This window comes from Equus quagga, chromosome 11 (genome assembly GCF_021613505.1).
Source record: "Equus quagga isolate Etosha38 chromosome 11, UCLA_HA_Equagga_1.0, whole genome shotgun sequence".
Classification (NCBI taxonomy): Eukaryota; Metazoa; Chordata; class Mammalia; order Perissodactyla; family Equidae; genus Equus; species Equus quagga.
The window spans coordinates 91,068,601-91,081,884 of NC_060277.1; the positions used below are offsets into that span (position 1 = coordinate 91,068,601).

Consider the following 13,284-nt stretch of genomic DNA (forward strand, 5'->3'; position numbering starts at 1 on the left):
CAAAGTGAGGCAGACAGAATTTAACCCACCAACCAGCCAAGTTCAGAGTAAGAAGTCCTTCTATAGAAGGCCTGCAGCACAGACAAAAAAATTCCACAGCCACAAACCACATACCTCAACAGTCAGTTTACTGCTAGGTAAAATAAATCCCCAATGCATTTACCATTAGTAGCAGGTCAACTGCATCGTTTTCATACATAAATGAGAGCCCCTGGGTGAAACAGACTTGAGCAGAGAACATGCTTTATTGAGAAGTAGATATAGAACAGCACATTCTACCACATGTGGGGAAGGGTAGCTTCTGTAAAAGGCCTTTACCCCTTAAGAAAATCCCCAGTGAAGTTGCTTTTGGATAAATTTTAACAGTGACACTGAAAATGGCAGGGAGCAGCCATTGAACATGCTTAAAATTAGCTCCCCCCAACCCACAGTGAATATAAGTAGTGTACAGAGATGACAAGAGAAAGGCACAGATGACCAGAGGCGGGATTGTGGTGAGGGCTCCACATGAAGACGACAGTGTTATAGGAGACCAAGTTGGGAAGGGTGACATGTCATACATCAAAAGCTGCCCCAAGATAGCAGGTTATGATGGGCTAGAGAGAAATTAGAGGGAGCATCTCTTCCTTCACTCGCACACCAAAAATAGACCAGAGAATAGGGGGATGGTGGCAAATCCCAAAAAGGAAGTGGAGGAGTTGTTCCTGGAAGGGCATTAGCACTTCAGTCCTAGAGGGAGTGCGAAGCACTGCTGAAAAGAGAAGCAAACCTCAGCAGGGGTGACCGTTCGGCCTTGCTGAGTCATGGGCTGAGATACAGAAGTCATTTTCAATCATTTTCTACTTCTCCGAGGATGTTCAGACAAAATCAATGCAACTTATGTGGAAATCTAGGTATGCTACATCAGACTGGTACTGCTGAAAAGATTTCTGCAGTATAATTAACCAGTTAACACGCAGCATGAAGGGGAGAACTGGAAATTATTTTGGCACCTGCAAATGTAAAAAGGGGCAGGGAATAAAGAGAGAAGAGAACACTTACTACTGGATACTTTCTGGCAAGGCAAAAGTATCCATTCCCTTCCACCAGAAGACTGCCCACTGCCCAAGGTGAACTCAAACCAAACACAGCATCACCACCTCTTAATTCTTCTCTCCATCTCGTCCAGATAGACTATGCGATGTCACCAAGACTAATCCCCGGGAAAATCTTCAAAAGAATTTGACTCTGGTCAGCCTGATACTGATCAAAAACAGTTCTTTCAATAAAAATGGAGGAAAAAATTTAAAGTGAGATGAAATCCAAAGGGAACAGACCCCTCCCAGTACACACACACTCGGAAGTGTTACCTCTGCCCTGTCCCTCCAAAAAGCACAGTAAGGAATAACTGGAAAGGTCCTGGTCATGGCAACCGTATTCGGAGGTCTGGTGACCGGGTGGCAAAAAGCACTATTACAAAGTTTAGAAGACACAACACAACCTCATGGAGCTAGAGAACATGAGGAGAGAACCAGTGACTGGACAGGTACAGTACCAAACAGAACACCTTGGGTCAGTGCTACAAGGGATCTGCACTCAAGTCTAATATAGATCCCATCCAGGCAACCTCACTGAGGCCGAAACAACAGTTCCTCAGAACCAGCGTCTGCAGTGTACATGAAGGTCGGAGCCAGGACAGTCCTGAGGGGGATGGCCTTCCCAAAGGATACTGTACTTGCCAATCACAAGAGCAACAGAAATGACAGACAGATCCCTAGGGTATGGATTCCTACTGCTGGGGTTCGCTGGCTCGGAGTAATAGGTCACTTTAAGTGCCCTTGGGAGGGGTCCATTTTAAACAGCTTGGATCCATGGTTTTATTGGAGTTGGATCTTTTGGCCTCTTTGGCTATCCACTCATCAATCAGGTCCTGAGGGAGAACAATGGGAAAAAATTATTATATATATTCAACTAAAATGTCTTTATACATGGATTCCAAAATGACTGGTAGCAAAGAAGAAACTGCCAAAAGTTTAACAACATACTAAGGTATAAAATAGGTGTGAAAAAATTATCTTTTTATTTACAAAATGCTTTCCTACCTAATCCATTTCTTTCTACCATGCCCTCAATAAGACCTGAAAATCATTATTCATCTTCCCTTACTACACGAGTCAACTCAAAAAGTAAAAATGGGCATGAGTTGAAATGGCATTTGTTAAAGGAATTAAAACCACTTCCACAAGCCCTGGCGTTTAGAAGATTCCCCTCCACAGACGGGCCTCAAACGACAGAAGTGCTGGGAAACATAGAGCTGCTTAACTGCAGCTGCTTAACTTGTGTCATCCAAATCTGAGACAGGAGCTTACCAAAAGCTTCTGATAAGGACAAGGTAGGAGATAATCCTAACAAAGGCAGCCCTGCGCGCTAAAGAAATGAGAGCAAGTAGCAGGTGCATGGAGTAAAACTCCTTTAAGAAGGGAAGGTTACCTTTAGCGGGCTTAAGTTCCCGCTGTGCTCCACTAGGCCTCAAGGGGACACTCAGCAAGGAGCAAGTAGCTGATAAACACTTTACCTGTCTCTTTAAAACTAGGTGTTTTCCTTTCCAATACTTGAGCATCTGAAGGGCTTGCAGAGTGCTGACAATGTCCACAGGATTCACAGCTGTCTCCTGGCTAATTTCTGAAACAGAAGAGCCTCTGAGAACCTGGCCAAAGCACAGATCCTCACTCCTCTACAAGGCCCCCTTTTCCCTCAGAGGAAATCCAAACAGACTCCAAATGGTTGGAATCTTTGATACTCAACCCAATCAGTTCACAAAGTTTATGAAGCATTCGTTTGACCAGTCCAAATAGCTATAGAAGAGGGATATTACAGCAAGAAACCACTCTTAGCCTCCACAGAAATCAAGGTCAAGGACAGACCAAACTAAATTCTTCCACTGTTGCATAAATATACAGGGATATGGGGCCAGCCCCAATGGTCTAGTGGTTGAAGTTTGGTGTGCTCCACGTCAGCAGCCCAGATTTGGCTCCTGGGTGCAGAATCACACCACTCATCTGTCAGTGGTCATGCCGTGGCAGCAGCTCACATTAAAAAAAAAGAGGAAGGGGGCGAGCCTAGTGTAGTAGTAGTTATGTTCGTGCGCTGTGCCTCAGCAGCCTGGCGTTCACAGGTTCAGATCCCAGGCACAGACCTAGCACCACTCGTCAAACCATGCTGTGGCGGCATCCCACATAAAATAGAGGAAGATTGGCACAGATGTTAGCTCAGCAACAATTCTTCCTCAAGCAAAAAGAGGAAGACTGGCAACAGATGTTAGCTCAGGGCCAATCTTCCTCAGAAAAAAAAATACACACACACACAGGGATATCTTAGAAGCTCCTGTGTGTGCCAAAAGACTTGAAAACGTTTTTGTTCTTTCTTGACTTTTGTTAAAAACTGAAGTGTCAGCAACCCAAGATTTGATGAGCCAAATGCTCTGGAATCTTTAGGCACCTTTAGTGAGGGTCTCTGCAGAGGCCCATATTCAGTATGCCTTCATTTCTCCTATTTAGATGAAACACAGAATGGGGTATTATCTTTAAAGGTTACAAAGCATGCAAAGGGCCAAGTAGAAAAGTCAGGATATTCAGCAGAGTTAACATCTTGGGTAACAACTATTCTAAAGAGTCAAAAACCAACCTTTGATAGAAATCTCTTTGCCTTGGAAATTATGCAGGTAACGGAGAAGCACTTCTTTCCAGTAACTGCGATAGCTTATGAGCCCCAGATCTGAGAGTGGACGTTCTGGGGAACCAACTTTTTCTTCCACTTTGGAAAGCAAATAACCTGCCAGGGAACAAAGAGACTTTTTCTAGTAACGCTTTATCTCATGCTAATAGCAAAGAACAATGTGCCAATATGGAAGGAGGTTTAAGAAGTGCAGCCCCCTTTGCAGTATCAGTCAGGGTTCAGTCATTCAGGCGATTGTTCTGTGGCTGTTGTAGAGCATGCTGCCTTTGTACACACAAAAGGGGAAGAATGTCCATTTGCATGGACACATAACAGATATTCAAAACCTCCGGAAGGCTTCACTAGAAACTTTAATAAACATTACCTGTAGCTGTGTGCTAGCAACAGGATAGATGGGAACCAAGATGGAAGCCATTTCATTATACATAGCTTTTTACATTTTTCAAACGTTTGAACTTCAGAATAGATTATCTCAGTACCACCTATGGGGTGGGGGGGAATCGAATCTCATGAAGCCTCCAGTTCTAACATGTAAACATCTAACATTCAACACTATGGAGATGCAGTCAGCAAAATTCATACTCTGGGAAACTCTACTGGAAAACTAACCTGCTTTCTTCAACAAATAAACAGCAAGGAATAAAGAAAGATATGAAATGGGAACAGATTAAAAGTGATTTACGAGCCACATCTATCAATCCCAATATATCAATTCTATCTAGATCTTAGTAAAAATAACTTTTTTTAAAACAAAATCAGAGAAATTTGAACACCATAATTTATGATATTAAGGAATTTTTTGTTTTTTTAGGTGTAATAGACCTTATCTTTTAGAGACAGCAGAATAATTGAGGGTGAGAATATAGATAAAACAAGACCGGCCATAAAACGGTACTCATCACAGGGAGTTTTATTATATACTATTATTCTACTTTGTATATATGTGTATGTTTGAAAATTTCCATAAAACTAAGTTTATCAAACAGGTGTTACCTATTCAAAGATATACAGTCCTCTGCTCCCCTCAGTGGATTATGCCACTTTCTGGTTCATCTTTCCCAGGTGGCTTAAAAACGAAAGGACTGGAAGGCTAATTCTAAGAATTCTACTTTTGATTAAAATATGTCATATGACAGTGGACATTGAATAAAACACAGCTGATTCTCATATTTACAGTAGCTATGTTCTATAAAGTGAACACAGAATTACTGAACACTGACCAGTGCTTCCAGGGGAAACAGAAGGTTGGATTCCTACGAGCCTCTGATCACATTTGCATCAACCGATCAATAAGTAATCTTGTTTTATATATTTCTGTTTAACACCACCTTAATATGTAGTTGCCTTATTAACATTCAACTCATGGCCAACAGCACAATAACCTATGCCTAAACGAAGTCTGTCTAACACATATTTTCTCTGTAAGGCATATCACAGACTTTCCAGCAGTATTTCAACACTATACTCGGGCCATTTAAAATCAGCAAAAAAAGCATAAAAATATGAAAAATGTGGCACTAATGGACCATGAAAAGGACGCCCGCTTATACTAAGAGAGCTGAAACAAGGCACGTTGTTTGACCTCAGCCAGGAACGTGTGGTGACATTTTCTGCTGCTGTGCACGTGTCTGTGAAGGACTGCAAAAGTGCCAAGAGTATTGATTTGAGGTTACAAATAAATTCTACCGAGTAGGCAAATTCCCAAATACAGAATCCACGGTTAATGAGGCCTAAAGCCTCCATCAGGTATACGGATTGCCTCTAGACAAGTCCTTACACAACTGAAATCCCTAATATCCAGGAACAGATTTGAAGCCTTATACATGTACATGCTGTTCATAAGTCTCAAGCTGGGATAATCCTAAAATGCTTACTTAACTATCCTCTGTATCTCCTATCAGGTACCAACTCAGGGTCCTATATTCATTGAGTGTTCAACGCGTTACCAGGTCAGCAGACAACGTTCAGGTTTTTCCCACTTACTCATTCACTTAACAAAAATCAGTATACATCCACTACATGCCAGGAATTGTGGAGACCATAGGACAAAAAGACAGACAATATTCATACAGTTCCTGCCTGTGGAGCTTGTAACTTAGCAGTTTCACTTACTGAAATCAATGAGCATCTTGCCATAGCCCTGTCTCATGTACTGAGGCATGGTAAGGATGCAGGATACATTGTAGTTGAGGAATGAATTCTTTTCCTAAAATCAAGAGCAAATAAATCAGCAGGTCACGAGGGTTTGGAACCAAAGGTGTCAATAGTCCAACAGAGATAGAAAACAAGGCTGCTTGCAAAATATCTGGCTAACGAGTCCTGGGGGAGTGGCTATCAGGCTCAGAGCTATTACGTCCCCACCCTTTATGATGGCCAAGGCCATTAATCCCAAGGTTTCCCCACCTGAGACCTCCGGACTCATTTTAAGGGGGCCGACTCTGGAATATTTACAGTCACAGAGCAGGGCAAGAATGTTGAGACTGCTCAGTCAACCCAGAGGAATTCTATTTAAAAGCAATTTTTCAAAAGGGAGCTGCCTACTGGAGAAGTGAGGGATCCCAAACAGTAAGTCTCCATTCTGGAAAGGTGGGTGGGTGGGTCACAGAACAGTCAAATCACATATGGTATGATTCCATTTATGTAAAAGCCCCAGAGCAGGCAAATTTATAGAAAAAGAAGGGCTGGGAGGGGTTGAGTGGAAACGGGGAGTGTTGCTTACAGGTATGGGGTTTCTTACTGGGGTAACAAAAATTGACTGTGGTGACTGCACGGTGGTTGCAGAATTCTGTGACTATACCAAAAACCACTGAATTGTACACTTTAAATGAGTGAACTGTATGGTATGTGAATTATATTTTAATAAAGCTGTTATATTAAAAAGTCATAGGCAAAATGTGGCCTTGAGTCTTTAAAGGCACAGTGGTGTTATGACTGAAGGAACTCAGCTAGAAAACCAGGCAAAAGAATATATTCCTGGTTTTGAGCTAATAACAGAGAGGAGGGCAAAGCCAGGAGAGTTGGCTTGACTGCAAGATGTGAGCTTGTGGGTTAGGAGGCAGGGCCCTGGACAGTAATTAATAGGCAGCACCACCCACAAGTCCAGATACAAATAAACCAGAAGCTTTTAATAGAGAACTGCACGTTTTCATTAAATAATCTTTGATACATGGATTTGCCCTTTTTTCTTTTTTTTTTTAAAGGGAAGGGCTGTCATCATCACCCAGGGTACTGCCTCTTCCTGTCAGTGCTTTGAGTCCCCATGCGCCAGCATCAATCACCCTGCTCTGCCCATTAGCTTCTTAATCTCCAGATCCTGCTGACCTTGGAAAAATATCCAATGAGGTGACAGCCAGTGTTGTCTGCTTCTGTCATAACATAGAACAGGAAGGGTTCCACATCATAATATAACGTCTTGTGGTCCAGAAAAAGCTTGGCCAACAGGCACAGGTTTTGGCAGTAGATCTGGAAGCGGAGAAACAGAGCTCATGTGTGTGCCAGTGATTCCTAAACTTATCAGGTAAAGGCCTAAACTTAAAGATTATACCATTATTGTTAAGAAAGCAGAAATTGTGTATTTTGGCCAAGAGAAGAGTTCTATCTTCTTTACCAGGTGAGATGGAGACAAAACAACCTCATTCTGAAACCTGCGAATATACAACATTACCACCCCTCTTTCTGCGGTCATCACTTTTTACCTTGTTTTTCTTGCCATCCACTTCAAACACGGAGATTGAGCCTTTGCGATATATCTCATCCCCAGGTGGGTGTTTCCACACACATTTAGCCTGCAACAGAAGGGAACCCACATCAGGGAAACACACTTTCCCAACAACACTGCTGCTCAAAGGGAGAAGGAATCATGGGGCAAATTAAACTAGCCGAGGCGACAGACAGTTGGACACACTTGAGAACATACAGCAAAACAGACTTTTTTCCCCCCAGTAAAACAATTAAAGGCTTCCAAAGTCACTGTAATATATTTAAGGTATTTTTATAGAAGTTTGGAACAAGTTTTCTGGATTATATTCCGGCAACGTTTCAACCCAGATTAAAATCATCTCTACGTAAAAGCCAGATAAATAAAAAATACCCTTGCTTATTATTAAAATGCCTTGGGCCAACAGGAAATTCTTAAGCAGCTTACTTGGAGCAGCTTAGAGTTGCTAAGTAAAGGCAGGAGTACTTTCCGCTCACCTTTACCAGTGACTGCTTGTTACCACCTAACCACTATGGTCTTCTTTTTTCAGATTAGAAAATAGACCTACAGTGATAAAAACCATCCCCCCGCCCGAATGTTCCCTTTGTTATACAAGGAAATGGGAGCGAGTTTTTCCGTGGCTTAAAAAAAATAAAAAATAAAAAGACAAGCCAGCTTGGTGGAGCAGCAGGAAGCCAAGAGGCACTTGGCCACAAGGGGGCACAAGATACCTGTTTCCTCACCCTGGATTACTAGTTAAGATTCAATGCAGCTAGACAGCCATTGCTGTAAATAGGTCAATTCTTGAAAAGTTTTATGCAAATACATTTAAAGCATACATATGCATACGAAGCATTTTCTAGTAAATTTTGTTGTGACTTCTGATCAACTCAAGAATCATGCCCCAATTTGTCACATGTAAAGCCAAATATCTATTAACTGGAATTGCTTCAAGAAAGCTCCACCTATAGTTTGTTCCTATCTCCACCCCTTTACTCATGCTGCTCTTTCCAACAATAACCAAACTAATGCAACAATTATTTGTTTAGAAACAGAAGCCAAACTGTTGGCCAAATGGCCAAAGAAAGCCCATTTCAGTGATTATTCCTGAAGCAAAAGGAATCAAAAAGAGGTATCGAGTAAAATAGGGTTTCATTTCCTGAAACTCAATTTCTGTGACTCATAACACAGGAGGATCCTCAAATATTCAGAATGTTTACTTGATCCTCAGACTTATCGAGACCCTTCGTTTTCTCCCTGTACTACTATTCCTCGCCCTTTTTCGCGATTTTATTGGTTAGCGCCACTAAATAACCAGAAACAAAAAGAAAAAGGCCATAAATGGTAAGTAGTTCACATCAATAAAAATACAAGTCTTACTTTCAAAAAGCAAAACCATATTTTAGTTTCGCTCCATGGTCTACAATCATGGGGACAGCCTTTCTGATACTATCACCCCCTATGCTCTAGTGTCCCCATCAGTCCCCGCCCATCACCTCCCCTCCAGCACTCTGTCCCCACCCCAAATAAAGCTGGAGTCTGCAGGGCTTAATTCACAGTGGTGGATCTGGGCCACAACGCTATACAGACTGTGTGCTCCAGAGCCAGGAACACAAAAAAGCAGCATTGCCACACCGGGGAGAAAGCTTAATGACAAAAAGCACAAGCCGCCTGGTTGTAGACGCGCAGCACATGGAAATCCTGGGAAATGAAGCTGTAACGGGAAGGAAGAAGAGACCTCCTAAAAGGCCTGAGTCAATTTATGTTGTGACTATAGAAACAAGAAAAAAAAGAGACTAATCTCTACGCCTTACCCTTTCCCACCCCTACTCCATGGCAGAAATTCCCTTTAAGACTTTTCATTCTACGACTAGGGAAAGAAAAATGGCTTAAAGCTGCAAAATACCTAGTAAGCCTATTTGTCAATAATAAAGTCAGATTCAAGTCTCTATTTCTATTTTAACAGGAAGAATGTTCAGAACCAGAAGGCACTAAACAAGAGGGAAAGGCACCAAAATTTCATAATTTGTCTCCCTTAAATAAGCGTTCATTCAACACATATTTTTTTTTTTTTTTTAAAGATTTTATTTTTTCCCTTTTTCTCCCCAAAGCCCCCCGGTACATAGTTGTGTATTCTTCGTTGTGGGTTCCTCTAGTTGTGGCATGTGGGACGCTGCCTCAGCGTGGTCTGACGAGCAGTGCCATGTCCGCGCCCAGGATTCGAACCGTCGAAACACTGGGCCGCCTGCAGCGGAGCGCACGAACTTAACCACTCGGCCACGGGGCCAGCCCCCATTCAACACATATTTATTACCCATGCTAGTCGCTAGGGATACAAAGGTGAGTCACGTTGTCCCTGCCTGTCTAATGAAGTCTACCTAATGAAGTCCATTTATTTTCATCTAGTTTGGGACACAGAAAAACTATAGGCAGAGGTAATTCATATCCCAAGAAGAAATGAGAAGAGCAGACAGCAAGAAAAAAGACAAGGAGATGTGTATGACAAGATGTGGTAAAAGGTGAGTACTAGCCATGCCATACGCTGTATACTCTCCCCCTGAAATGTGGCTTTCAATTTCCTATGCCTTCATCCCATTACTGTGGACCACTGAGAGATGCCTGGACAGATATCATCTTGACAGACATCAAAATCTAGAGATCCTATAGCTTATCACCATCATGCTTATGGAACCCAGACAACTTACCATGTGTCGGCGGAGTATCGTTTGGCTCTTCATGTATTTTAAACAGAATTCACACATGTAGAGACGTCCCAGTCGTGCATATTCTTCAGGATAGGGAGAATGGTACCAAGTATCAAGCTCATAGCGACCAAAAGCAATTGTTTTAATCATATTGCTCCCCTCTGTGATTTGGCCTTGCAGCCTCAACTTCTCCTAATGAAGAGAAGAAATCAAGTCAAAGGAGAATTAGAATTGATCATCTTTGTTTCTAGAAGCCTGTAATAGGCTTAAATGCATGTCACCACGCTGGGCTATGGGGGGGAAAAAATCAAGACAGATTTGGCTTCTAACTCATGAAAAATCTGCACTGAAGAGGGCTACATGGGCACGGATAATCAGAAAGGCTTACGGAGAACTTACTATCTACACTGCCCAGAGCACAGGTCTCAACAGAAGGTGGCTTTTCTCTTCTCCCTACCACACTGGGCGCCTCATCTCTTGAAGATCAGAACGGGTCCTTGGTAAAATTTCGTTTTTATCAGCCTGAATCAAACTGAATTATAAAAGGCAATCTACCACAAATAATACTCCCCATCTTTACAAAACATTCTAAAACTAAACAGAAAAAGATTACCTAGAATGTATTTTACGTATCTGCAGAAGCTTTTACAAAGCTGTGTAGATCTGTACGACACACCCCCACAGTGGGCACCCTCTCACCTTAGGTCCTTTAAAAAATATTTTTGAAACGTGGATGATGCTTTAATTCTGGAATCTAAAGTCTAGAAAGTAGAAATTATTTTGGGATCTCTATCCCCACTCAGTGGCTACGAGTTGGCTATAGAAATCGTTTTTAACACACCCAGGTGGAGAGTTGTGAAAGACTAGCCTAGGAAATGCTCGGTTCCAGAGTGGGACAGAGAAAACCAGCAGTAACAGCCCATGCCAGCCAACGGCAGCTATCAAACCCTGCCTCTCACAAAACTTTCAATGAGTCTATTCGAGGATTTTTAAATTAAGTATTCAACATCATTTGGGAAAAAAGGGAAGATGAGATTCACATTACAAACTAAGCTTCCCTGGAACACATTTAATCCATGAAATCAGAGGTAAACTCAATCACAACTTCCTTAAAGCAAAACTGTTGAAAATTCTGCTAGGGTATCAAAACTCAATGTTAACTAACAGAAAACCATCTTAATATATAAAACTTGGCTGTGCTGTGTCAAAGATTAACTCTAAAATATCTGACGACAATCTTTCCCATCGTTCCTCCTCACCGTTCTTTTTATTCTTTTACAGCAGTATTGCAGGGCTGCGGCGACCCTGCAAAGGGGAGTTTCTGTTTGGGTTAAGAGGACAACAGAGAGGGTATCTCCCAGTCTCGTGGTTCTCAGAATTGCAAATTACCCAACTGAGACAAAGTGGCTCCTATTGTTTCATCCAGCTTACCACCTCCACCAAACAGGTCCTTCCAGGAGTGAAGGTGGAGAGGGAAAACTGTAAGGGACACGGGAAGGGAGGAGGGGTAATTGATTTTAAATAAGAATGGGAAGGAAGACAGTCTCAAATAAGGATAGCTGGGAGAAAGGGAAAGAGATTCAAGCAGCAAGGCACATCCAATTCCCATCAAACTGATTGCTCGTCATTTTTCTTGGCGGTTCCAAGTGTCCTTCACAAGTGGTCCTCAGCTTGGAGGTTTTCAAACTCACCAAATCCTCTGATGCCCGGGCTTGTGCTCTTCGGAAAAGATCCAAGTCATACTCGCTAGTCAGGTTTTCCAAGAGAGGTTCCCGAGTGTTCCCATAGGTCTGCCTGTGTTCCTAGGAAAATAACCAGAGCATGATACTCTCTGCTTCTAAGAATTTATCTATTTCATTTCAGTCTCTGCCAACCGGAGGGCCAAGCAGAACCATAAGCTATTTATTTAGTGCCAACTATATGCCAGGCATTACACTAGGCAACAGAGATTGAGCACAAGACAGACTATTTATCAGGCAGGTTAACGCCAGAAGACACCCACTACCTACCCTAGTGAATCTGCAAAGGAAATGCTCTTACAACTTCTCCAAAAGGGAGTTTCATTCTTCTATCTCTAAATGAGCACCTCAAGGATCAGAACTCTACGCCTCCATTTCTTCCTCTGAAAATATGCACGACAGCACAAATAAATAAAATATAACAAACCCAAAAGGCACTACAAATTCCAAGAATCTTGAGATCCGCAAGGAACCCTGGTAGATATTTCCCCACTTAAAAACAAAACAAAACAAAACACAGAGGCTGTAAGCCTTAAGTCTAAGATTTTAGAACAAAAGGACAATCTGCAGGTAGAAGGGGCAGTTGGACTAGGCAGTCTTCTGTAAATTCTCTCACTTGAATTGCTGCACCCACCATGACACTGTCCGCCAAAGGCACTGTAATGCTACCACGTTAGAACTCCTCTAGCCTAAGTGCATAGAACAGGCTGGCCTTTTTGAAAAATGTTTTACTAAACATCAAGCAAGAACAAAAGAGGGAATAGTCACAGAAAATCAGAAGCATAAAAATAATCCAGTTTTAAATAATTATCAGATCTTACCATGGCGGCCACTACAGGTATCCTTCCACAGGAAAGAAATTCCACAGTGGAAACTCCCCTTTTAAACCTTTGATTCTAGCCCTTCCCACTCCGTCCTAGACTCCACCTCCCACCCAGAGAATAGGAGATAATGGTGGTTAAGTGGAGTGGATGGCTCATCCCCGGGAAGAACATTATAGATTTCACACACATATTAGCATATGAAGAAACCATTCACCAATGCCTTTATCCCTAGTAAAATTTCTTTGAGTTAATCCGTGCCCATCTGATGGATATCTTGTTTAATTTGGACTCTCACCTAAGATTTAGGTTCTAAGCATTAATTATTTCTTCTAGTTTCATGAACTCTTTTTTTTTTAAAGCTTAAAAAAAAGTCCTATCCAGCATTTTTACCAGGAAGGCTGGGTCCAATAACCTAGCCCAAACTACTGGAAAGCAGATGTTTGGAAGACAAATTTCAGCTTTTACCTCAGACACTCTTTCTACCTATATGATTCTGGGCAAATTACCTCTCTAAACCTCAGTTTCCCATCTATAAAATAGGTGAAATACCACTCATCTTTGTTACAAAGATGATGAGCAACACAACCACAGTGTCTAGCATATGA

General features: G+C 42.0%; 1 protein-coding gene across 2 annotated transcripts in view; it reads right to left on the reverse strand.

The window, feature by feature from the left end:
- Positions 1–226: 226 nt before the first annotated feature.
- Positions 227–13,284, reverse strand: part of KAT7 (lysine acetyltransferase 7) — a 30,576-nt gene continuing 17,518 nt past the window's right edge. For both annotated transcript variants that reach the window (XM_046675449.1, XM_046675448.1), the window contains 8 exons: positions 11,808–11,918; positions 10,117–10,308; positions 7,410–7,499; positions 7,036–7,176; positions 5,827–5,920; positions 3,664–3,810; positions 2,555–2,661; positions 227–1,909 (listed from right to left, as the gene is read on the reverse strand). In XM_046675449.1, coding sequence (XP_046531405.1) covers positions 1,808–1,909; positions 2,555–2,661; positions 3,664–3,810; positions 5,827–5,920; positions 7,036–7,176; positions 7,410–7,499; positions 10,117–10,308; positions 11,808–11,918 — 984 coding nt within the window. In that variant the 3' untranslated portion in view covers positions 227–1,807. The remainder of the gene's footprint in view (positions 1,910–2,554; positions 2,662–3,663; positions 3,811–5,826; positions 5,921–7,035; positions 7,177–7,409; positions 7,500–10,116; positions 10,309–11,807; positions 11,919–13,284) is intronic.